The sequence below is a fragment of the Equus asinus genome, chromosome 4 (genome assembly GCF_041296235.1).
Source record: "Equus asinus isolate D_3611 breed Donkey chromosome 4, EquAss-T2T_v2, whole genome shotgun sequence".
NCBI lineage: Eukaryota > Metazoa > Chordata > Mammalia > Perissodactyla > Equidae > Equus > Equus asinus.
This window is the reverse complement of record NC_091793.1, coordinates 137,236,578-137,263,822: the sequence shown is the minus strand read 5'-3', so window position 1 is coordinate 137,263,822 and position 27,245 is coordinate 137,236,578. Positions and strand designations below refer to the sequence as shown.

The 27,245-nt window shown below is 42.7% G+C and overlaps 1 protein-coding gene across 3 annotated transcripts in view; it reads right to left on the bottom strand.

The window, feature by feature from the left end:
- Nucleotides 1–24,548: 24,548 nt before the first annotated feature.
- Nucleotides 24,549–27,245, bottom strand: part of NOP58 (NOP58 ribonucleoprotein) — a 29,003-nt gene continuing 26,306 nt past the window's right edge. For all 3 annotated transcript variants that reach the window (XM_070508411.1, XM_070508413.1, XM_070508412.1), the window contains 2 exons: nucleotides 25,424–25,575; nucleotides 24,549–24,840 (listed from right to left, as the gene is read on the bottom strand). In XM_070508411.1, the coding sequence (XP_070364512.1) occupies nucleotides 24,790–24,840; nucleotides 25,424–25,575 (203 nt within the window). In that variant the 3' untranslated portion in view covers nucleotides 24,549–24,789. The remainder of the gene's footprint in view (nucleotides 24,841–25,423; nucleotides 25,576–27,245) is intronic.

The following is a 27,245-nucleotide window of genomic DNA, read 5'->3' as shown; positions in this document are numbered from 1 at the left end:
CTTTTGTGCTTGGCTTCTTGCGCTTAGCACAACGTTTTCAAGTTTCATCCATGTTGTGGCGTGTGTCGGTGTTTACTTCCTTTGCATGGCTGAATATTGTTTACACATATATCAACTGATGGACCTTTGGATTGTTTTCACTTTTTGGCTACTATGAATAATGCTACTGTAAACATTCATGTACACGTTTTTGTTTGAACACCTGTTTTCCATTGTTTTGGATATATACCTAGACGTGGAATTGCTGAGTCATCTGGTAACTCTATGTTTGACATTTTGAGAAACTTCCTGTTTTCCTAAGCAGCTGTGCCATTTTACAATCCCACCAGTAATGTACGAAGTTTCCAATTTCTCTACATCCTTGTTAACACTTGTTATTGTCTGTCATTTTTATTTTAGCCATCCTAGTAGGTGTGAAGTGGTATCTCATTGTGGTTTTGATTTACATTTCCCTAATGGCTAATAATGTCAAATTATCTTTTCACATGCTTATTGGCCATTTGTATATTTTCTTTGGAGAAATGTCTATTCAGATCCTTTGCTCTTTTGTTAATTGGGTTTGCTGTTGTTGTTGTTGGATTGAGTTCTTTATATATTCTGGATACTAGAGCCTAATCAGATATACGTGATTTGTAAATATTTTTTCTCATTATGTAGGTTGTCTTTTCTCTTTCTTTGTACTGTCCTTTGAAGTACAAAACTTTTAAATTTTGATGAAATCCAATTTATCTATGTTTTCTTTTGTTGCATGTGTTCTTGGTGTCATACCTAAGAAACTATTGCCTAATCCAAGGTCATCAATATTTATTCTCATGTTTTCTCCTAAGAGTTGCATAGTTTTAACTCTTACTTTTTTTTGCTGAGGAAGATTAGCCCTGAGCTAACATCATCTGTGCCAATCTTCCTCCACTTTATACGTGGGTTGCTGCCACAGCATGGCTGCCAATGAGTGGTGTAGGTCCATGCCCAGGATCCAAACACGTGAGCCTGGGCTGCCAAAGTAGAGCATGCTGAACTTAACCACTAGGTCACTGGGCTGGCCCCTTTAACTCTTACTTTTAAGTCTTTGGCCCATTTTGAGTTAATTTCTGTATATAATGTGAGGTAGAGGTCCAACTTCTTTCTTTTTCTTTTTTTTTTAAAGATTGGTACCTGAGCTAACATCTGTTGCCAATCTTCTTTCTTTCTTTTTTTTTTTCCCTTCTTCTCCCCAAAGCCCCCCAGTACATAGTTGTATATTCCAGCTGTGAGTGCCTCTGGTTGTGCTGTGTGGGACGCTGCCTCAGCATGGCCTGACCAGCAGTGCTAGGTCTGCGCCCAGGATCCAAATGGACAACACCCTGGGCCACTGAGGTGGAGAAAACAAACTTAACCACTGGGCCACAGGGCCGGCCCCCCAACTTCTTTCTTTTGCATGTGGATAGCCATTTGCCCCAGCACCGTTAGTTGAAAAGACTGTTCTTTTCCCATTGAATTGTTCTAGCATCATTGTCAAAAATCAATTGATCCTTCACATATGGGTTTATTTCAGAACTCTCAATTCTAATTGATCTTGATGTCTATGCTTATGCCAGTACCACACAGTGTTGATTCACTATCACTTCACAGGAAATTTCGAAATCAAGAAGTGTGGATCCTGCCACTTTGTTCTTCTTTTTCAAGATTGTTCTGGCTTTACTGTGTCCCTTTCATTTCCATATGAAATTTAGGATCAGCTTGTCAATTTCTGCATAAAAGCAGCATCTTGGATTGCTGTCATTCAAATTTTATCAATATATTTACTGATGATTTCTTTTAGGACTTTTGCCATGCCTGTTTTCTCAACAAATCCCTCACAAATGCACGTTACTGATTTCAGCCTTGTGATCTGGAAACAGGATGTGAAAAGACACAGAATTTTCCGGCCCTCTAAATACTTGCCTTCTCTGTCCAGTTAGGCATAAAAGATGCCAAACCACACAATATTTGATTACTACCTAGAGGGAATCATTAGTTGCACACATAAATGTAGCTTGGTGCTGTGCCCATGTCCAGAAACCAGACTGTGAATCAGTTGTAAGCACTTGGTTTGCCATCGCCACCTTAAAAGCTTTCCTGCCATTTTATGTCCATGTGCCAAACGACTGAGACTTTCATTTGTGCCTATTAGCACCCTGCTCACATATGCCTGATGGTATGGCATAAAGTTGGAAAGCAAGACATTTTGGTTAATAAGAAAATTCTATATCTTATTTTGTAAAACATCTCAATGCAATACAAAAATAAATTTATGATCGATTTGACTTAAGTCTGACTCCCCTGGCCAAAATTATAAGTCAGAGAATTACTCTCTACTATATCATCTATACCAAATGCAGACCACGCATGTAGGGTTAATTTTAGCATACTTTATTAGACCCTGTATGACACATTATATAAGTACAACCTTAGGGTCTTAGTCAAAATTAATGAAATTAGCATTTAGATACTCATTTGTTGGGGTTAGCTGACAATACATTTTTTGACAGTACATTTTTGTGACAAACATTTCCTTTTCTTTGCAAACTGCTCTACCACATATATTTATTTGCTCTATTAGTGTAAGTCTTTCCAATTACCATTAATGACGTAACTTTCTAATCAATAATTTAAAAATAAAAGTTAATACAATCTTATATTTCATTGTACTTTGTCTCCCAAGCCATAAACTTCTCACCAGCCAGAAACTCAACATGAATGAACATCTTCAAATTTCAGAAATAGATCCAACAGGAACCTGGCAGTGAGACAAAAGGCTGACACATGACCAAAGGGACAGAGGAGAGCCTTACCAACCAAGCAGTAGTGTTAGTTGCCTTCCATTTTCATGTTCTGGCCTTCTGATCCATTTGTCCATTTTCAAGGAGAGAAACATTTAGACTCAACCACTCAATGGAAGGTGTTTCAAAAAAATTGAATGCTGGTTTAAAATCACCAACACTTGGCATCTTTATACACATAGCTGCCACAAAGCCTTTTACTTAAGCCCTTTATTGGTGGCACAGTACAGAAGAATGGTCTCCAAACTGGTGGTCACTATCAAGTCTGGATCCCTACACGTCCTGGTCAGTCAAGACACGGCAGCACGGAGTTCAACTTTCTCAACAGAGGGTAAAAATTGTTTCAACTGGGACTTCACAAAAACTCAATTGAGGCAACACAGATTAAGAACAGATTAATGGTTAACGGTGTGGGCTCTGAAGTCCAATCACCTGGATTAAAATCTCAGCTCTGCCACTTTCTAATTGCATGACCTTTAGTAAATTAACCTGTCAATGCCTTAAGTTCCTGATATGAAAAATGTGGATAATAATATTACCTTCCTCATGGGGTTATGATAAAGCTTAAATTAGTTAATACATATACAACCCTTAGAAGAGTGCCTAGCACATAGAGATTACCCAATAGATGTTAGTCGTTATTATCAAGGCTTCTTAATTTGGACTATGTAGAGTGACTTCATGAACTCTTTGAAATTGTGTGCAGAATTTTGGACGTTTGTGTATACTGCCTTTTCTGGAGGGCTCAGATTTTATCCCATTCTCAATGAGGCTCCACAGCTGCCAGTTTTAAGAACCACTATCTTTCAGTTAAATATCTTAGAATTGTTTACAAATTCAGATAATTTTAAAAGTTTCTCTGCTGTGCATAAAATTATAATGATATTATTACCTTTATTTTTACTGTATTTTTAATAGTGTATTTATAGTATGTTATAGTATAAATAGTGTATTTTTAAAGTATGTGGAAGGCAACACACCAAAAAATATTAACAATAGTTATCGTGAGGTAGTAGTTTCATTGGTTGTTTTTAATTTTCTGTAAATTTTCTGTACTTTCCAAATTTCCTGTAATCTCCAATCTTATTTTTTTAATCTGAACTTTAAAAAATTTTAAGGATAGAAAAAGAAATCTGACAAATATTGAGACATTTTGTTACAAAGGCTACCTCAGAGAAAAGGAATCAAACATCGTCATGCTTCTCCTCTTCAACACCAAGTGCCTGAAGACCGCGAGGAAACATCTACAAAATTTGAGGGAAAATTACTATGAGTCAAGAATCCTATATCCAGCTGAGCTATTGTTCATATGCAGCACCACAGAAAGTATTCTCATACATTCTTCGTTCTTTCAAAGACCCAGAAAATATACTATCTATGTATACTTCGTAGAACAATATTACTCAGAGAAGTACTCTAGCTGAACTCCAAATGATTTAATTGAAAGAACTCTTGAATAGGAAAAGCTATGATAAAATCAAAGGAAGTAAAAACAATGATCAAATTATACCGAATTTAACCCAAATGAGTTATAACAAAAAAAAATTCAGGGGCCGTCCCCGTGGCTGAGTCGTTAAGTTCGTGCGCTCTGCTTCAGCGGCCCAGGGTTTTGCTGGTTCAGATCCTGGGCACAGACATGGCACCGCTCATCAGGCCATGCTGAGGCAGCATCCCACATGCCACAACTAGAAGGACCCACAACTAAAATATACAACTATGTACTAGAGGGATTTGGGGAGAAAAAGGAAAAATAAAATCTTAAAAAAAAAAAATTCAACCAAATTTCCCTACTTATTTACTCAAATGTTTCTTGAGAAAAAGAAACTAGGACTCCTTGCTCCCTATGAGGCATTTTTAAGTGAAGCTCCTTCTTGGCAAATAACACCTACTCACTGGAGACATGTTCATCACGAAGCGGAGGTGGGAAGAAATCAGCCCTCGGGTGTCTGGGCTGCTAGCTGTAGCCGTGTGAGCAACTGACTTTCGTGACTCAAGCCAAGAAATAAACAAGGAGTGAACCTGAATGTCTGGGCAGGACCCAGCTTGATGGGGCATCAAGGGAATTCAAAAACAATCATCCGACATTACGCAGTTTGGGCCTTTGCGTTCAGAACACTGTAATCTTTAGCACTCTTTGCCTTGAACTTTCTGTTATTGGATAGAGCCCTTCCTGGGGATTCTTTCAAGAGTCTCCCATCATGTCAGCCTGAGGGTCATGTTATTTGTTCCAGAAGTGCCGTGAAAAGAATACCAGACCTAGTGATGATGCCTGGATTCTAGTCCAGCTGTGTAGGTAGTGGAGTCATCCTTGGACCTCGCTCCGAGCCTTTGTATCCCTATTCTTCACTACCTCAGTCAGGGTGGAATAAATTAATGAATGCAAACATGCTTGGAACATTCTAAGATGCTTTAGAAAAGTCAAATACTATCATTCTGCTTTGACTTTGAAACCAGCATTATTAAATCAGTCTGGATTGCACGGTGCCCTTTTTGCTCTTAAGATTAGTATCGATGTCAGTTCCACGATTATCAGTATTGACAAGTACCAGACATTTCCTGAGCTTGAAGCCAGATCTACCTGAGATAAGTAAGCAGAGTTCTCATTGGCACTCCCACCTCTAATCTTCCTTCCCATTTTTCCAGGGACCCGGAATTCTTATGCTACCTTGAAACCTTCAGACAGTCAGTAAAATGAACCAGCAGACGAACTTACATTAAGGTGTTAGTGTCGTCCCTAGTGGTGCATTTCTATTTCAAAAGAAGTGTCTTATAATGAAAGTGCATGCTGTTCTCTCCACCTGGAAAAATCTTCTCTTTGTGTTTAACTGGCAAAATTCTATCCATCCTTCAAATCCCAGTTACCTGCAGCCTTCCTAGCGAAAACTTTCTAGATTTTCCTAAAAGAATTGCTTGTGAATCCGTCACCCTTTGCACATCCCTCTGTTATACCTGTCACTGTAAAGGTCAGCATACATGTTATGGTGGGAAAATGTTACATATGAAACAGCTGCACCAGTCTTCCTGGGGGTGAAGAAAGGAGGGGGGTTAGGAGGTGAGGCTCTGAGGGGCCTGCGTGCAGGCAGAACTGTTATACAGCAAACAGGGAAAGGAGTTGGTAGTAGTTTACTCCGGAGATGTGAGGCAGGTGAAAGAGATACTCAGATGGGAAAGCATATCTGGTGCTCTTCAAATCCCACTGTTGCGGACCATCCCTATATAATGCCACTCCTGCCTGGGATCCTCTGGGTCTTCTGTGAGGAAAAATTAGGATATTCAGGACCAAAAAATTTAGATAAATATCTAAGCATTTCTTTGACCTGCCTTGCTTCACGTAGTTAGTGTGGGAACCACATGGAACAGAACCAGAGAATGTGTCAGTACCTTAGACACCATCTAGTCCCACCCACATTTTACAGATAACAAAACCAAGACCCAGAGAACTTGGGACATGTCCAAGGCTTCAGAACACAGAAGTGGCTGAGGAGTTCTAGAACACAGATCTGGCAGTGTGGCACTTTTCCCCTGTAGACTTTACTGCCTCATAACATATGCAAAGTACTTGAAAAATATATAGCATCTTAGCCAAGGTTCTTCTTATTGCGAGCAGGAGAAACTTTCCCAGAGGGTAGCTTATTACAAAGATACAGGGACAGGAAGTAGTCAGACCTCAGGAGGGACTGGAACCAGGAACTGGAAAGATGTCAGGAATCAAGACAGCTACTTGGTCCATCATGCTCTCTCTGCATCTCTCTGGAGCCATGTGGTCTCTCCTCTGTTTAATTTCTCTGTATTTCCATACCTTCTTCTGCCTCTCTGCGCTCTTACTGAAGAGAGTCACCAGATACATTTTAATTTACCTAACATTCTGGTTCAAGCACCTAACAGAAACTAACTAGATCTTAGTCGAAATTTCCAGAAGAAAGAATCTGATTGGCGTATGTTGGGTCAGGTGTTCACCTACCGCTGGTCCAATAAGCCATGGCCAAGGCGGAGGGTCACAAAGTCTAAATTTAACGGTAGAGCTTGGCCTAGGGTCCCCCAGACCGTGAGTCCCCACAAGACTGTCCTCACTGCTGACAGCAACCGCAAGTCCAGAGTTTCCCAAAACCACCCTAAGGCTAATAATAATAATAGAAAGACTCACAGAACTCACTGAAAACTAATACACTCCCAGGTGAGTTTTATTACAGAGAATGGCTACAAACTGGAACCAGCCAAGGGAAGACACACGTAGGGCAGAGTCCAGGGAGGTTCAAATATGGGGCTTCTGGTCGTGACCTGTGAAGTCGTGGATGGGCAACCTTCTCCCAGTTTTTACTGGGGCTCCATGACATGCTGCCAGTGCGGCTGACCTTTAGTCTCCATGGCTTCCAGAGGCTGGGCTCATATCTTTTGTCTCCATTCAGTCCAGAGGTCAGAACTGATACCGTGTGGCCCAAAGCCCTCATCATAAATCACACTGTTAGACGGTCCAGTAGCTAAAACCCCAGGAAAACAAGGACGCTCACATCAGATGGGACATTCCACGCCTGGAGATCACCTCCCAGTAGCTGAGAGCAAAGACCAGACTTCTGTTTGGGTGAGGTTAATTCTTCACAGTTCAGGCCCACTCCCATTTGTGCAGGAGAAAGTTTCTCAAAGGAGTAGGACATCTCAGTTTGGGAAATACCCCCTAAGGTACACTCCATTGTGTGTTAGATAAGCAAATAACTCCAGCTGTTGTAATAAATAAACCCAAAAGGCCAGTAGTTTAACATAACAAGAGCTTATTTCTCGTTTACAGTCCATTGTGAGTTGGTGGAAGGACTGAGGAGAGGAAGGAAAAGAGAAAGGAAGAAGTAGGAAAGAAGAGAGAGAGGAAGGAAAGAGGGGGAGGAGAAGGAGGTAGGAAAGGTGGGGAAGGGGCCCTGCTCCACATAATCACTCAGGGGCCCAGGCCTTTTCTGCCTTGTGGCTCCATCCTTTTTTTCTCCTTAAAGTCCTCTCCCTTCAGCAGGAGAACCGATGGCAGAGAGTGAGGATTGTGCTTGGGAGGTCTTCAGGGACCTAGAAGTCGTGCCTGCTACTCTGCTCACATGCCGTTGGCCAGAATACAGTCACATGGCCACACCTAACAGTCCTGAGCCTGGAAAATGGATTCCAGCTGTGGGCCAGGAAGAAGAGAAGAACGTCATTATCGGTAAGCAGCAAGTCTCTGCCGCACGTAAGCAATCAAGTGACACCAACATTAGCTATGTCAGAATTCATATTCCTTTCTTTGGAATCCCTTCAGCATTGACATATCCCCATATCATACTTTGTCATAACATTCAATTATTTATTGCCTTAGATTCATGTCTCCTGCCTCCACTTTTATATCATAAGCAGGGGTCATTCTTCAACTGCTTTGACATTTACCATAGTGCAGGCTATATAATAGCCACTATAAATAGATTTTAGAATCCTGCTGGAGCCTGCCCTGATGGCCTAGTGGTTAAAGTTCAGCGTGCTCCGCTTCAGAGGCCCAGGTTTGGTTCTAGGCACAGAGCCACACTACTTGTCTGTCAGTGGCCATGCCATGGAGGCAGCTCACATAGAAGAACTAGAAGTACTTACAACTAAAGTACACAACTACATACTGGGGCTTCGGGGAGGGACAAAAAAGAGACTGCAAATAAATAGGCAAATAAAAATAAAAATCGGGGGCCAGCCCCGTGGCTGAGTGGTTAAGTTTGTGCACTCCACTTTGGTGGCCCAGGGTTTTGCAGGTTTGGATCCTGAGGCACCGCTCATCAAGCCATGCTGAGGTGGCGTCCCACACGCCACAACTAGAAGGACCCGCAACTAAAGATACACAACTATGTACCAGGGGGCTTTGGGGAGAAAAAGGAAAAATTAAAAAAAAAAATCTTTATAAAAAAAATCATGCTGAATGATTTCAGTAAAGATGTAGGAAGCTGGGATTTGCAAATCCTTAAAATCTGGAAACGATTAAGTTTGGTTTAGTTGCTATGGTACAAAATAGCAATTAAAATATATACAATATATACATTTTTAAAGTAGAATTTTAAATGATTTGTTTTCTTTTCAATTTCAAATACATTTTCATATCCATTCCAGTAGAATTTTTTCTCAAAATTTAACTTGTGTTCCAGCTAACTAGCATGATAAAGAATCTGAAAATATTTGTCTATTTATACAGATGTCGAACTATAATGTTGTACACCTGAAACTTATATACCAATTTTACCTCAATAAAAAAACATTTTCCATCTAAATAGTGAATAAACAAACAAATTCTAGAAACTTTCACGGAGTCTCATGGCGACAGCCTCTCTGGGAGACTCTGTACCGACTAATTGAATTTAAGAGCAACATCTATGTTAGAAATGACCATGAGACAAAGGCTAGTTTCCCACAAATGGTTCTGGGAGGACAAATTCTGTGCCGAGAAAAATTTTACGACCATCTTTAAACACAAGTGACCATTTTTCCTTCGCTACCTGAGCAAAGCTAGAAGTGAAAAGTGAATTTTTCCTCACACTCCAATTAAAAATAAATGTTTCCTGATTTTGAAAAAATAAAAAGAAATATATATAAGGTTGTTTATAATAGCAAAAAGGTAGAAAGCAAGTTAAGTATTTATTAAGCGTAGGTATTGACATGGGAGACATTTTAACAATACATGTGTAAGAGATGCACATACACATCCTGGAAAGGAGAAAGTACAGAAAGGTATTAATGGTAATTGTCACGGGATAATGAGATAATGGGTGATTTCTTGTTTCTTATATGAATTTCCTAATTTTTCTACAATGAACTTAGATTACTAGTGTAAATTTTTTAACAAGTGAAAAAAAAATCAAAGTAGTTAAAGATAAACCATGAGTCATCATAATAGCAGCGCAATCTGGCTAGGAAGACACCTGTTAAAATGGAAGCTCTCCCGGACTCACTGGGGAACTGCTGAGCCCGTCGTCGTCATGTTGAGAATAAGAAGATAAGTGATCTTTCATTTGTATGTTTTAAAATTTTTATATGGACAGGAACATGTCAAAGGGACACAAGGGCCAACCTGCAAGAACTCTAGGTAGACAATGCTGGAACAATTTGAGTAACAAAATTAATAACATAGTGTTGGATTATAACTCAAAGTAAAAATGAGTGCATGTGCATCCATACAGATATAAAGGAATGAATGAAGAAAGAAAGAAACAGGGAAGAAGAAACACAGCTTCCTGGAAGGAGAATTCCACTTACTCCAGGTAAACGGTCCCTCTTCTCAGGGTGAGCTTACTTCTTGAGAGTAGGAAGGGTTTGCTTCCAAAGAACAGATTACAGAGAGGGAGAAACGGTACCTTGATAGGGGAGGACGCTGCAAACTGCACTACCCAGTGATGGAGGTCAACTTCCCCAGGGAGGTCTTGCACCGCCATCCACCTCGACGCGATGAGAAGGGCACCTCACCTCCGAGGGACGCTGTCCAAAACCCACAACTCCAATCTAACCGAGAGGAAGCCACCAGACAATCCTAATTTGAGGGAGATTTTACAAATGTCTGACCAGTATGCCTCAAAACTGTCAAGGTCTTCAAAAAACAAGGAAAATTTGAGAAACGGTGACAGCGGAGAGGAGCCTCAAGAGACAAGATGATTACACGGGAAGTGGTGTCCTGGCTGGACTCTGCAATGGAAAAAGGACTTCAGGGGAAAAGCAGCGAAACCCAAATAAAGTGTAGAGTTTAGTTAATAGCAACGGACCAGTGTTGGTTCTGTGGTTGTGACAAACGTGCCATAGTAGCACCAGATGTTAACAGTGGAGGACACTCCATGAGGGGTCTATGGGCGCTCTGCACTTTGCAACTTTTCTGTAAATCAAAAATCATTCCAAAATTAAAATTTTCGTCAAACTTATAGAAAGTGAGAGAAAAAGTAATTCCTTGGAAGGAGCTGTAGGTTATATAAAACACTTTCAAATAAATTGTTCCCCCTCGAAACTAAGTGGTCCTCCCAAGAGACAGAGAGGCCCTGGGACAGCGAGATGCCTTGGGAAAGGGTCCCTTAATTTTGTAATCTGTGTCAGGGCAGAACGTGTCAGCGTTTCGTCTGAGAACTCCAGGCTAAGCGTCTAGGAGGAAATTTTTAGAACATTCTCATAAGCAGCACAAGGAGCTGCCTGTCCTTGCCTGCGGCTTTATTCATCTGTCCTTGTTTTCTGGAGAAGCTGTGGGTCTGACACCTAAAGGGACATTTTCCCACTGATTTCTCACGCTAGCCTGAGGCCTCCGAGAAGCAGGGGGTGCGCCTTCCAGTGGAGCTCTGACCTGGGGGGTTGGGGGGGTGTGGTCAGCCGGTGTGTGTGTGTGAGCAGGCGGACGTGTGCGCGCACGTGTGTGTGTGATTATGCAGACCGAGCTTTCCACATTGTCCCTTCCTCCGCTTGGCAGCACAAGCACAAAGTTCTGAAGATAAAAGGCTTCCATTAATACCAAGCCAATGGAAATGAGAGATTGCTTGACTACAGTTCAGTCATAACCACAATTTCTCTCCTTCTTTCTTTTTAAACATGTTTATGAAACGAAGTCGGATTTTGACTCTCCTGGGCTATTTTCCAGTTTCTATACTGGAGGAGCGCAGCAAGGATTCAAATGCAGTTTTAATGATTTCCAAGGATGAGCAGAAGCAAATGCCTTAATGGCTGGCAGCTCCTTTTCCAGCTTCCAAGGAAAGGAGGGAAATAGGGAACAAGGGAAACCGTCTTTCCCCCTCTGCCACACCATCGTTCCGTACTTCATAGACACCGCCTTTCTCCGCCATCACTTGCTGCGCCAGGGACCCCCCTCGCTTTCACACGCGGCCTCGGCACGGTCACTGCTCCACTTCCTGCACTAATGTGCTCTCTGGCCACAACCTCCTTCCTTGTTGGCTTATTTATTTACTCAAAAACAATTAGTTGAGCACGTCCCCTTCTACCGAACGAGGTGCAGGAGACAGGGTGATGCACAAGATGAACTAGATCCTGCTCTCTGGCACTGACCATCTACTGGAGGAGGCGGACAGGGACTCTCAAGAAAGACCTGAGATCCTGGAAAGTGCTGGGTGGGGGATGAGAGACATGGTGGAAAGGCGTGGGGAAGGCTCCTCAGAGGAGGTAATATGGGTACCACAGCCTGAAGGAGGAATCAGCCCCTGAGTTGGAGGAGGAGTGTTTCAGACAGAGAACCAGAAGTTCTAAGACCCTGGGGCAGGAGTGAGTGGAACGTGCCCGGGGATCTGCGTGGCTGGAAGGCTCTGGTCCAAGAACAGAAGGAAAGGAGATAAGGCGAGGGAGATAAGCAGGGGCCACATCTCGGGGACCTTGAAGGTCCTGAGAAGGGGTTTTCAGTTTCAGTCACGGGAAGCCATTCAAGAGTTACAAGCGGGACGAGGGCGATCGATCGAGCCCTTTTCTTTGGAGGAGGTAACTTTTTCCATACACCCTTTACTCAAATTCACCAGTTGATTGTATTTTACCCTCATCTGTTTTATCATTCTCTCTCTGCCATTCTGTAAGACCTTTCCTATCTTGTAAAATAAAAATATCAACAACAAAAACACCTCTCCTGGACTGCATTTTCCCTTCCCGCTGCTGACCTCACTTCCTTCACCTCTGGCAGCTTCTCCACCTCCTTCCCACAGGCTGCCCTCCCTCTACCCGGGTTGCCTGCTTTCTGGTACCCCCGCCCCCTCCACTTGGCCAACATCTGTTTCTTCAGGTCTCAGCTTACAAGTTACTTCCTCAGGGAGACATTGTCTGACCTCTCAGTTGGAGAGACTCTTTGCTCTGTCTTCCTCGAGTCCCCTTTCCCGTCACATCATTCCTCACACCTTGTTGTAAGTTGCCCACTGACCATCTGCTTTCTCCCCTAGGCGCTGGGAAAACAGAGGCTCTCGTTTTCTTTCTCTCTCTCTTTTTTTTTTTAAACAGAAACTTTTATTTCTTTTCTTTTCCTTTTTTTTTTTTTTTTTGAGGAAGATTAGCCCTGAGCTAACGTCTGCTGCCAATCCTCCTCTTTTTGCTGAGGAAGACTGGCCCTGAGCTCACATCTGTGCCCATCTTCCTCTGCTTTCTATGTGGGACGCCTGCCACAGCATGGCTTGCCAAGCGGTGTGGTATCCGCACCCAGGATCTGAACCGGCGAATCCCGGGCCGCCAAACGGAACGTGTGCACTTAACCACTGCTCTACCGGGCCGGCCCGAGGCTGTCGTTTTCTTGTTCACCACTACATCCTGGCGTCTGACACAGTGCCTGAAACATAATTAGTGCTCAATAAGTAGTTGCTGAATGAATGTATAACTGATCGTCAGGCATTTTGGAAACTTGCAAAGGCAATATGTTGTTGAAGGGAGTGCCATATGTGATGAGAGTATTTTTTGGGATCCCAAATGGTCTGTTAATTCTGCATAAGGATCATTAGTTAGGAGATGAGCAGCAGGTGAAGAACTTGCACTGACAGCAGTGGACACAGGAGCTGGGGTCACTGGCAGACTGCTGGCCTCATTCCCGGGGTCGCTAACTCCCCACCCAGTCTCTCCAGCTGCTCGCGCTGGCTCGTTCTGCTGTGGACGTCTCTGTCTGTTTCGGGCCTTAGCCCAAGCGCAGAAGCTTTGGGAAAACAGTTCAACATGAGGAATTTCACTCTCTTTGGGGTGGGGTTTGCCCCCAGGCCCTAGCTTTCACAAGACCATGGAGGGTTGCCCTCCTGGGCAAGCTCCTCTTGTCTCTGACCCTGGTCCTCACTGTGGAATCTCGGGTATGGACAGCAGGGGCCAAACGCCTTAAGAGTTAGGACTCTGAAGTCAGACAGCCTGGGATCCAAACCCAGCCCTGTACTTTCTAGCTATGTGGCCTTAGACAAATTACTGAACGCGGTCTCTAAGCCTCCCTTTCCTCTTGATACACCTGTCTCATTCAGAGTGGTGCCAGGAGTCAGAGAGATCATGAGGACCAAGCTCTTAGCACTACGCCTGCTGCACCGAAGTGCTGAGTAAGTGCTCCTCGTTACAGCAGAGTGAGTGTGCCTGTCATCCAGGAATGCCTCCTCTCTCTACAGTTTCTCCGACTGTCAGAAGGCGCCAGTGTTATTGAGATTAATTACCCACTTCCAAATAGTCCTTAGATTCTGAATTACCGGTTTACTCAGCGTCAGCCACCTCCATCACCCACGCATTTGGGGGCTAGGCTGCACCCCTTCAACTCCCAAGTGCAGACGCCTGACTTCACAGGGAAGCCATCTCTGGCTCTGCACCAGCTTTTACTGATTTCCCCGACAATGACAACTTCTAGATGTCCAGCAGGTAGCAGACTATTAGCTGCAGAGACACTGCTCACTCTGGACTGGGGAGCCTAGTGGTTAGTTATGCAAATGTAAAGACTCTGTTTAGAAAGAAATATGTCTTATACTTGCTTAAGAATCAGACTGAGATTTTGGAAAGAACGGGTCAGAGTGTGAGTGTTCTGACTTCTGGAAGAGAAGAGGGAACGAGGAGAGTTGCAGATCCACGGGATGGTGGTGAGGGAGATGCAGGGTCGGGAGCTCCGAGGTTTTGAAACGGGCCGTGGGTGTCAGTAAAGCAGGTTTAAAGAAGATGACGAAATGTTTTTGGCACATGGTGAATCTGAGTTGCCCATGAGACATCCAAATGGCAATACTGAGTATATAAAATTCATACATATGCATGTTGGTAGACACATACTGGAAGGACACACACCAGAGTTCTAACAGCTGTTACCTCTGAGTGGTAGGATCGTGGGCGCTGTGAGTTCTGAGGCGCGTGTACTATCCGTGTGGGAAGGAGGCCCAGGAGATGCTGCTCGCGGCACCTCGCCAAAATTGCTTGCTCTCACCTCCTCCCACTTTGTTTCTTGTCCACTCATTTCCATTCTGACCCCTGGACTTTTTTCCCATGTGGGGACTCTCTTCGTCCTCAGACCCGACTCCGACTATGGTCTCCTTGGCCTTACCAATTGTTTCTCTCTTCTAGCCCAGTTTGGAGTCTCCTTCTGGCTGTGGTGCTGCTGGGCCACCCTGCATGACAATAGGGAAAAGGTGCTGGGTACACAGCCAGGTGCACCCCACTGTGACGTATGACTTCACTCTGTGGAATCCTGCAGGATGTTAAGATCGCAAATGCAAAGTAAAGGATTGGCAAGATGTAACAGACTTATGAAGTAGATGAAAGCAAAGACTCATTTCAGACTGACTTGCTGATTATTTTTTGAGGCCCTTAAAATGAGCTAGAAAAATTCTTCTCCACCTCCACAAAGGGAAGACCCAAAGAAAACGGGCTGAAGTTGCAAAAAGGGGATTCTGGTTAGATCAGTGACTTTTAAACTTTTGGTTATGGAATCCTTTCTTTAAATAAAACAAAACCTGGGAGCCCATTACATAGAACAGAAAAAAGGAAGCCGGAGTGGGACTGCCTCGCCCACCCAGCTCTTTCTACCCTGAGGACCTGCCAAAGCAGCTGAAAAGCAGTGGTTTAGATCAGGATCCAGAAGACTGTAGCAGCTGCCTGTTTTTGTACGGACCATGAGCTAAGGACGGTTTTTCCATTTTTAAATAATTGGGGAATAAAGAATTGTTTTATGTAACATGTAAAAATCAGATGAAATTCAAATTTCAGTGTCCATATTTTTACTGGGGGCCGGCCTGGTGGCATAGTGGTTAAGTTCTCACACTATGCTTCAGCGGTCCAGGGTTCACGGGTTCGGATCCTGGGTACAGACCTACATACCGCTCATCAAGCCATGCTGTGGCAGCATCCCACTTACAAAATAGAGGAAGATTGGCACAGACATTAGCTCAGGGACAATCTTCCTCACCAAAAGAAAACAAACAAACAAAAATTTTCTTGGAACACGGCAATGCTCATTTGTTGGACCCAGGTCCTGTCTGTGGCTGGTTTTGCACAGGCTGGCAGAGTTAAGTAGTTGCAATAGAGAGCATATGGTCTGTGAAGCCTAAAACATTTACTGGTCTTTTGCAGAGAAAGTTTGCCAAACTCTGGTTTAGACGAAAGAAAAGGTTTTATGATACTGTTTTTAACATTGGGATATGTGTTCAATGGTGTCTATATGATTTTTCCTTTTGGAAGGCATTAAAGTGAGGCTAGGCTGTGGTTTAAAAGAGGTCCTGTCTGTGTGGACGAGAAATGACTGATCTCAACCTCCTGGGTTCCCTGAAAGGCTGTCCCTTCAGCCCTGGGAGGCTGTGGTTCTATGCTTGGGCTCCAGCCAGTCGCCTTCACATGGCTGAAGGGAAAAGGAGGCAGTTACCTGGCACTATGCCACAACATCCTCCCTCCCATCCAGTTTGGAGCCTGGAATTCCTGGCAGTTAAAAAAAGGATTTCCTTCTGAAAAACACAATTGCAGTAATGCTCTGGTGAGCCAGTCACTAGATTTCACAGGGTGGGAAAACATCTGTGATTTGGGAAAAGGAAAGAGAACCCAAGCCTAAGAATTGACAAGAGATGGAAGAAAGCTCTTAGGAAGACCAGGAGAAAGAGAAAAGCACGCCCAGAACAGGCAGAGAATGAACAGCAGAATCTTAATATCTGTGTGTGCGTTCTCTCAAATTATTACAAGATCATTTCCAATCAAATCAGACCATTTGCACTGACTTATACTTACCACAAGCCTTTGGTTTCCAATCTGGCATTTCACCAACATCACGTTTCTCTGATATATTAAACAGGTGGAAGCTGGAGTTAGAATTCTGTCATAATCCTGCTCTGATTCTCGTTCTGCTATAAAATGGGGACGAGACCTCAATACCTTCAAAACCGTGGGGTGATTTCCTAGCCTGAAGTGTGAAGACTAGTCAGGGGCTGACAGGGGGGCCTGTGTGGGGGACTGAGGACTCCCAAGGAGCGTGTCCATTTACAGTTTCCACTTCCCACTGTGTTCTTTCCCAGAAAAGGCCTGGTGATCACGCTGGTGAAACCACAAGGCTAACAAAATCATGCACTCCTCATGATCTCTGCAGGGAAAAACGACACCAACAAACACAACGCAAAACGCAGCGTCAGAGCTTCAGATAAAACATACCGTGGTGGTTGTGACTATAGCTTCATTTATTTTACATTAAAAAAAATAATAATACATGTGAAAAATAACCAAGGCACGTGATTTTTAGAAAATGAAACAATGCAGAAAGGAATGAAAAGCAAAAACCTTCCTCCCCATTCTCTGACCCCTAATTCTCCAGCCCCTCTCTCCAGCGATGTCAACTGTTGGCAGTTTCCTGCATGCGGGTCCGGGGGGAAGAAAATGAGATACATATCCTTTCAAAAACTTTGCACAGATGCTTTCACACTGTCCTGCAGGTTGCTTTTCCCACTAAATAGTGTATCTAGGAGATCTTTCTGTATTTTAATGGCTGCGGTCTTCGGACATATAATTATTTACAAGCCCCTGTGTATGGGATATCGTGGTTGTTTTTTTGTTTTACTATTGTGAACAATGAACAATCCTTGTGTCTACACCTTAGGGACTTTTGCGACTATATTCGTACATCAGACTAGTAGTATCATTGTTTGACTGGCATTTTTACTTTTAATAGCTATTTTCAAAACGCCCTCAAAAAGCTTCTGCCAGTTTATACTCTGCCTACAATGTATGTCTGTTTTCCTACAATCCAGCCAATGCTGGGTATTATTATTATTTAATTTGGGTAATTTGAATGGGTAGAACTCTCCTTGTGTTTATTGATCATTTGTACACTCTTTTTCTAGGACTCCCTCTTATTTGTATTATTTGTCTTTTTCTTATTAATTTAACCTCTTTACATACTTGTCATATTTTGACTATTTTACACTATTTTTGCTATACAAGTTTTTATGTGGTCAATTTTATCAATTTTTTCTGAGTCGCATATACTTTATTTTTTGCTTTTTCTTCCCAAATCCCCCCAGTACATAGTTGTGTATTTTCAGTTGTGGGTCCTCTGGTGTGCTATGTGGGACGCTACCTCAGCATGGCCTGATGAACGGTGCCATGTCCGTGCCCAGGATCTGAACCGGGGAAACCCTGGGCTACTGAAGTGGAGCACTTTTTTTTTCCTGCATATACTTTAGAAAGAACAGCTCACACCATAATTATAAATTTCTCTCGGTCTCTCTTTTAAGGCATAAATGGCTTAATTCTTTATCTATTAAAGAGGTTTTGTTCTTTTGACCTTGTTTAGTTTGATTTTAGGTTTTTTCTTTGCTGTCAGTTCTGACAGTCAAAGAACAAATGACACGGGGTGGCATGGTGGTGTAGTGGTCAAAGTTTGCGCACTCTGCCTGGGTGGCCCAGGGTTTGCAGGTCTGGATCCTGGGCGTGGACCTAGCACTGCTCATCCAGCCATGCTGTGATGGCATCCCACATAAAACAGAGGCAGACTGGCACAGATGTTAGTTCAGGGACAGTTTCTCACCAAAAACAAAAACAAAAACAAATGATAAAGAAAAAATATTTTTTGCATGACAAGATATATTTGATTTGACAATGAAGTCAACTTTTTAAAACTATGTGGGCCAACATTTTGTGGAACAAATAAATATTTTGGCACCCAAACCTGAACCAAAGGCAGACAGTGTACGATCTCTGATCCAGGAGTTTAGCAATCCTAATTTCCCTTCTCACCTTTGAAAATGTGGCTGTTACCAAGACTTCCTCTAGGATGGTGTCCAAGGTTACACCAGCTGCTGAAACAAATCAAAATATCTATTAGGTTGAATCATATGAAATTATCACTTTTATGGGTCAAAAATAGTACAAATATTGTCAATTTCATATGATTCAAGCTAATATAACAGCCCAAACGTAACAAAAATTTATTTCTTCCTCTATAAAGTCCAAAAAGGATGTTCCTGATCAGTGGGTAGCTGTGCTCCAAGCCACTGGTGAGTCAGGGCCCCAGGGTCCTGTCACCTTGTAGCGTCTCTATCTTGAGGCCCGGCTTCCAAGGTTACAGTGTCTGTATGGAGCCAGCAGCTGGGGGTGTGTGTGTGTGCATGTGTGTGTTAGGGCACCGAGGAGTGCAGTGGTGGACTTTTACGGACCAGGCCTCCAAGTGATGTACATTACTGCCGCTACTGTTCCATTGGCTGGAACTGCTCCACGGCCACAGCTAACTGCAAGAAAGGCTGGGGAATACAGTCCAGCTGCGTGCCCAGAAATGAGGGAAAGTGGGTCTGGCAAACGGCTGGCTGGCGGCTACTGAAGAAGGTTCCCTCACCTCTCCACTGACTTCTGCCCTGGAATCCATCACTCTTTGCTCGTCCTGTTTTTAAGTAGAACAGATATCAGTAATACTACTTTACATTTGCTCAGTTTACAGGGAATTTTTGCATAAATTATGTCATCTGAGTTTCCAAGAGCCCTATAAGATAAACAGAGAGTTACTGTTTCCATTTTATAGATGAAGAAACTGAGGCTCAGACAGGTTGACTTGTCCAAGGACATAAACCAGTAGGTGGTGAAACCAGCTCACAGTAACAACAGCTGGAATACTTCATATGCCGCTTTTTGGCTGATGCAGCGCTTCCACGTCTGTTATTTTCTCTGACCACGAGTGCAGGGCTCTCGCCATTCTGACAGTTGGCCTGTGGCCTCTCCATCATGCCCAGCTGGTTATTAGCATGTTGCTGGCCCAGCAGATTACGAGATATAAATAGATGCATTTGTGGTCTGAGCAAGTCTTTTCCTGGAGTCAGGCACATTTATCCCTGCTAGAAACCAAGGCCTTCTCTGCTTCTTGGCTCAGGTTAGTAAGGCGGGAGGTTTGGTGGCCCCAAGAACCACATGACAGCTTCCCTATGCTTCTATGGCCTAGAGTGGCTCTCCAGGTGAGGATCAAATTACCCAAGCTCAAAGGAGGCTGGACAAGAGTTTTAGGGTGGGGATGTGGGGTACAACAGGATGCAGCTGTACTTACAACTCTGTTAATCTGCCAATGGGCATTTCTCTGCTACTGTTTCTTGTTTTCTTCACTGTGTGGTATCTTGTGGTTAAGAGAGCAAGGGAGAGAGATTTCTCCCCCATAAACTCAAATTCCACTTTGCACTTTTGTCTTCATCATTTCCGTACTGCTTATCTCCTATGGGGATCCCCGCTTGGTGCATCCCCACATTCCCCCTTCCTCAAGCAAGAAAGGACTCCGAGAACAGGACCTCCTGCATCAGGAGCTGAGCTTTGAGCCCCACCTCGTGAACTCCCTGAGGGCTGCAGCTGCGGCAGCTTCTGCTTCCTTGAGTTCTCCTGGCCCAGAGTGGGGTCCCCAAATGCTGGTTGACCAAGAATGTTGTCAAGCTTTAACTTAGTTTTCAGAGATAAAGAACTCAGAGTTAAAAATAGCATGTTATTACTTTAAAAAATAAGACTTAAATAAGATCTTTTCAAGCACATAAAGAAAATAATAGGATGAATATCCATATACCCACCACATGTTTCCACAAGGTTCCAATTATCTTTATTATGCTATTAAGAAATGTTCCAGGAGCTGGCCTAGTGGTTAAATTCACACACTCCACTCTGGCAGCCCCGGGGTTTGCAGGTTCAGATCCCAGGCATGAACCTACACACTGTTCATCAAGCCAAGCTGAGGCAGCATCCCATATACTAAGTAGAGGAGGATTGGCACAGATGTTAGCTTAGGGTCACTCTTCCTCACACACACACAAAAAAAAGTTTCAACATAGAGTAGCTTGCACTTTTCAGAATACAGTACTGGCATTAGAGGCATTCTGAATGATTTGAATGGCACTGACAAGATTCCTTGACCTCTCTGTGCATCAGTTTCCTCTTGGGTAAAGTCAGCATAGTAGTGTTTGTTAGAAAGGGTAGTTAGACTGAAAGTCAATAGTACCTGACACATAAGTGCTCAATAAATGTTAATTATCATTTTAGGATTACTACTTTGTATTTTCCAATGATAGTAGACCATAATTAAGAACCACAGAAGCAGCGCAGGGCTGTGCTTACAATTATGCGAGTTCTTTGCACAAACCTGGCATGGGGGCAGTCATTGCCTAGTCATTGATTTATAGTTCACAAGTTTCTGGCACCTGGTGGTATAGTGTGTTGAAGGAGGAGTATCTTTCCATTCACAAATTAGTAGCACAAGGCTGGGTGGGAGTGTGTGAACTTGAATGATTTCAGTTCTGTACTGATAAGCTGGAACAATCCTGTACATCTTGACTGTAGAATTTTAAGAAGTAGAAAGTGGAAATTATCCAGTTTAAAACCACTTAATTCACATTAATATTTCTAAAAAGTTAATGACTATGTGCAACACTGTTAGCAAGTTAGGGGCTGGGGTAAATGCTAATAAAATGACAATTATGAGACAGTTCCCGAAATAGGAGTTTCCTCTCAACACTGGTTGGAGTAGATAACTACAATATTTTGGAGGCAAATTGGTACTATCTATCTACCCTTACATCACTTTGACACAGTAATTCTACCTCTTAAAATTTATCCTAAGGAAACACAAGTACGTGAAGATAAATGCACAAAGACATTCCTTGCAGCTTTGTTGGTAATAAAACAGCAACAAAAAAACAAAAACTGGAAGCAGTCTAAAGACAAACATTAAATAACAGTAGACACCTGGCTAGGAAAAACAGTGAGGCCTGTGCGAACATTGATCCAACCCATCCTTCAAGTTTACAGCCAACCCAAGTTAAGACGGAGAAAGCTCAGCCACGGGCAGTCTGGGACTGGTCTAGAAACCTATCTGTTTCTTTCTTTCAAAGATGTTTTCGTGTACTTTTTGCTATATGTTGTATGTTGGTTCAAATTTGGTGTTTTGTTTTCACAAACTTAATAAAACAACGACTAAGTTTTTTTACTTTTATACTAAATATACACAGAACACTTGCAGAATCAGCAATTAAAACCCTTCCTTCAAAAGCAAATGCTCAAGGACAGGAAACAATGGTTTCTGGTACCTATTCAAAGCTTGCCTTACCTGTGTGGGAGAAGCACTGAGCAGATTAATGCCCAGCCTTAGGGGCCTCCTCAAATTATCTACAGCGAAACAGCACAGCTGCTGCCTGCCGCTGGTGTTAAGGTCTTCACTTTAACAAGATGCACAGGCCTGACTTCTTGGCCATCCAATCAGGTTCTAGTTTGGAGTACCAAAGGACAGCAAATCAACAGAAGGGAATCCTCCTAGTGCAGTGGTCAAGGCAAAAGCATCATCAGCTGGGAACTTGTCAGAATGCATATACTTGGGCCCTATGTGCTAGGTGGACCAAATCAGAAACTTACCTTTTAAAAAGTTCTCCAGGTGAGAGCAAATCCCACAAGTTTTGAGAACCACTGTTCTGATCACTTCTAATTTCTCCTTAAACCAAACGCAGTATCAATACTTTCAAATAGTTCACAAGAATTACCATTTGACACTTGCTACAAGAAATGGTTTTCAACAAAAAACTACTGGAAATAGTCTACAAAGTTGTACTTGAAAATGGTCAATGAGTGTTGACTTCTGGCAATAGAGCCTACAGTTAACGGCCACAGGACGAAGTATACAGAAATGAGCTCAGAGTCCAACACCTGGGTCTGTCACTTAGGGCTTAGATTTAATGGTCATCTTAAAGCATTCCTAAAGAAGGAAAAAACAAAAGTGGCAGTCTTAATTTTATGTTCATCTGAGTAACACAAAAACCCAGTTAATTCCTCCACGGGTCATTCCCTCACCACTAAACAAACATTAAGGCCCTAGGAGATGCCAGGAGCCCTGCTAGCGATGGGTAAGCACAGACAGGGAAGGTGCACCACTGGGGAGTGGAGACGGTCAGGGAACGCAGGAAACAACGGCTTTTAAAACACTCCCTTACAAACATTCTCCCACTTAATTCTCAGAGGAATCCAGCTTCAGAGAAGGCTCTGAGTTTAAGGAATTTGCCAGAGTATTTCCTACCCTAAAGTATCACCTGAGAGTTTGCTAAATATTCAGAACCCTGGGCACCAACCCAGACCTGCTAAGACCCACAGTCTGTCAAGATCCCCGGTGATTCTGATGCCCTAAGTTTGAGACATTCAACTCTAGTGCATGTTATTCTAAGTGGTACAAACGAACCAGGACGACCAGAGTCAAGTTTCAAAAGATGGCCTTAGCAAAGTGACAAAAGGATTGAAAGGAACTCTTCATGGACAGAGAGCTGCAGTGTTGTGAGGTTGGAGCTCTGGAGCGAGCACAGCTCAGCCAAGGCCTTGATAAGCATACTGAGGCCCCAGAAGACAGTGCAGATATACAGAAGCAGTTTAAACCAGAAGGGGGTGGAGTGCAAGGGAGAATCAGTTTCTAAACAGGGAATATTTTATGTTGCCCAGTCACAGAAATTCTCCAAACCTGCTAATCAAAATTAGGTAAATAATATTCACCTGAGTCCCACACTGCAGACTAAGTTCCCACAGCTCTTCAATAGAAGTGCTCCATTTTACGACAAAGGAAGAAGCAGAATGTACCTTTTGGTTTGTGCTTTAAAACAGTTAAGGCTTTAGCGCCTAAGAAAGCTGGCAGCTCTGTGATTCAACTAGGTTTCCTTGACCACTCAAAATGACTAGGAGTAGAAGTTGATTAATTAGTATCCTCAGTCCATCCTGTTTCAGATAGAAAGCTTTTTTGACTATACAGTCCTTGGCAGGTCTATGGGCCACTTTCATCAAGATTTTAAAAATAAAAATCTGTTGTGTCCCAAATCAAGAATGTGTCCGGGTACTATTTGGTGATGCAGAACGACATTCCCCAGGGAGGAAATAAGCAGCTTACTATCAAACTTTATCTAGGAATGGCCACGTGTACTTCATGCAGCATTTGCTTCCATCAAAATATCTAGATCTGAAATGTATTTCTCTCTCTGAAAATCTGCATCATCTCATTTCCTGCAAACCACTCCTGGGAGAGGGGAAGCGCACCATTCTCTCTGATTTATGAGTGATGAACTGAAGTTAAGAGGGGCTGCTGGCTTACCCTTGCTTACATGAGCAGCAGAGGTGGAACTCAAAGCTGTAGTCCTTCTGGCCCCTCCACCTGCCGGATGCATTTCTTGAACTGGGCTTCAGCAGGATGCCTGTGGCACACACAGAAATGCAAGACGTAACAGTCTTCCGAAACTGGTGGCTGTCATGACAACAAAGCTGTCAGCCAGGCTGCGGTTCACATACTGGACACTATTTTTTAGAAACAAAGATTCCTCTTTGGTGTTTGATGTCCTGGTTTACACCTTACTCCTACCGACGTTTTTTCTCATCTTGTTTTCCTTTTATCCCTCATTCTTCACTATAAAATGATCTGGTATTACCTTTTTAAAAAAAGTCACTTTAGAAACAAATCAAGGTTTACGTGAACAATTATTCTGTTGTACCTTTCAGAACTGCGAACAAGTAAAGTTAGGGACACAATTTTTTTCTTTCTGAAGAGATACTGGAAAGCTTTGTTCATCTAATTTTAAAATTTTGAACACAAAACACAGCTTTATTTAAATAAATACGGAGGCAGAAAGAAGAAAAGGAGAGAAATGAAAGACAGTCCAAAAAGGTAAGAGAAACATATTTGAGTGAGGTTCTTAAATTGGTCAATCTAACCACTGCCTTCCAAAAGGCTAAGTTTCAAATGAATGATGCACAACTCTCACCTTTCAGCTATAATTATCGAAACAATGATCATCAAATGCTAAATAAAATATAGAAAGGGCCAAAGATTATCTAAAATGTAGAAATCACAGAACTGCCTTAAAATACAAAGAAAATATTTTTATTTGTATAACAAAGACTCTAAGAAATGATGACGTAATAAAGTTAACAGAGCTGCTGTCAAGACACAAATAGGCTTGAAAAGCTATAGCCGATTAATCACTGTGTGTCACCTAACCTCCCCTGGATTATTTCAGAAACCATGTCTGGTATATGCCTGACTGAATCTTAAGCACGATGTATCCAGGTTCAATCCAGATTCAATGATGGTTCCCTTTGATTAGTCTTCAATATCTTTCTTTTTTTTCTTTTTCTTCTTTTTCTCTGGACTCTGCAAATAACCAACAAGAATGCTTTTGAAAGAGCTGTAAATACATAGGTGAGTAATAATAACTTTTCTTTATAAAAAGCAAAGTAGACCTACTTTTCTTGAAAACAAATTTGGGGAAAGATTAAAATATAAAAACCACCTCTATGAAAGCGATCTGTAGCAAATCATATGCTCTCCTTTCCTCAAAGCAACTCTATTTTATAATAAGATTCTAGGTTTGGGAAATGGACCTTAAAATATAAATATAACAATGTCCTTTTACTTTTACCTCACCATCAATGAAAACTTTTTCTTTCCCCTGAGGAAGGCTCGCCCTAACCTAACACCCACTGCCAAGCTTCCTCTTTTTCTATATGAGCTGCTGCCACAGCATGGCCAGACAGAGGAGCAGTGCAGGTCTGCAGCCAGGAACCAAACCTGAGCTGCTGAGGCAGAGTGCACCGAACTTCACCACTACGCCACTGGGGCTGGCCCAATGAAAACCATTTTTTCACTGCCTGCTTGTTTCTGATAAAGAGAGTAGAATGAAATATGGAGAGCCTGCCCGTGCCAATAAAGTAATGGTGAGTAAGAGCACACATACAGCAACTGCCGTGCTGGTGCACGGTTCTTCCTCAGAAAGCGCTTCTTCCTTCACGTGTTTCTTTTTGTCCTTTTTCTTCTTCTTCTTCACAGACGTCTCCTGTTCTTCCACCACGAGCACTCCTTCTTCATCCTCTTCCTCCTCTTCTTCCACTGAAGAGGGTAAGTGTAAAGACACAACAATTAACATTCTATCAGACTTTACATCCCCAAACTCCTTTTGAGTCTTAGTTCTCCCCCGCCAGTCTGGTCGACGATCCAGTGTTTATTACGTCATCAACTGGAAAGACCCTTCAAACACCCACCTAGTCCATCACCACTGACTTCATAAATGATTTAACGCTCAGAGAGAAGTAAACTTCTCACGATCATGTAGCTATGTGTAGGAATTAGGATTAAAACAAATCCTCTGATCTGCAAACCCACTGTTTCTGGCAGTCAGTCAGTTACACTGGAAACAATTAAAGCCGTGCTCTGGAGTGAGGAGGCCTGGGCTCACTCAACCCGCGATGCCTCTGCACTAAGTCATTCAACCTCTGCAAACTCGACTTCCTCCTCTATGGGATTCAGCAATGTCTCTCTCACTGGATTCTTACCAGGACTTAACAAGATAACACATACAAAATACTTAGCACGATGCCTGGCATGTTAGAACAAAGACTGAATAACAGGTCATTTCTTTCATTAGAAATTTGTTCACTGAATACTTATTCAGCACCTACAATATGCCAGGCCCTATTCCAGACAACTGGAGATCCAGAAAGGGATGGAATGGACAAAAATCCCTGTCCTTATGAATCTTTTATTTTGTAGGAGAGTGGAGAGACAAAAGTAAATAATTAAATGAATGAGCAATACACTACACAATATTTTATGCAGTAATCAGTACTAAGGATAAAAATACAGCAGGAAGAGAAACACTGAGGAGGGCGACACGTCGACATGTTAGACAACAGAGTCAGACAAACACCTAAAAGAGACAAAGGAGTAAACGACGACATATTTTGAGGGAAAATATTCCAGGTAGAGAGAAGAGCAAATGCTAAGGTTACCCTGGGAGAGAAGGGGGAGGTGGCAGGTTCCAGGAAGAGCAAGGAGGCCAGTGTGGCTGCAGCAGAATCAGATCAGAGAGCTGACAAGGGTGCCACTGTGGCTGCTACATTAAGAACGGCATGGTGGATACAAGTGGTTAGATTCTCGATATCCTTTCAAAGTAGAGTTAACAGGGCTTGCTGCCAGAGTGATTCGGGTTATAAGAGAAGAGTTAAGGTTAAAGGCCAAAGCAACTAGAATTGCCATTTATAAAATGGAGAAAATTGTGGAGTAACAGATTGGGAGTGGCAAGGATTCAAGAATGTTAAGTTTGAAAAGTATGCATATACAAGTGAAGACACAAATCTGGAGTTTGGTGTTTCAAATGCTACTAATGGGTTTAGGGATTTCCTTGCTGTGTAATAAGGAAATAGAAACAGGAATTAAATAACTGGTTTATATTTTCTTCATCCAGGGCAAGAGTCCACATTTGCTGACAGCACACTTCGGACAACTAAGCTATTTAGAAACCAAAAATTAAATACGTCACTGCTTTAACGCCTGACTCTCTTGCTAGAGTAGCTGGCTGGTGCTCTAACAGAGGCACAGCTAATAAATGGGGGTACTTGCTTGTCAACTTTGCGAGACAGCCCAGGCCGCTAGAGAGCACCTACTGAATACGATTACTATGACAGCAGGCTGCTCAGTCCACCCATACAAGAGAAACACAGAAAACCACTGATGACACCAATTCTATGCTGAACTATACAAGAAAAATATTTCAGCAACCA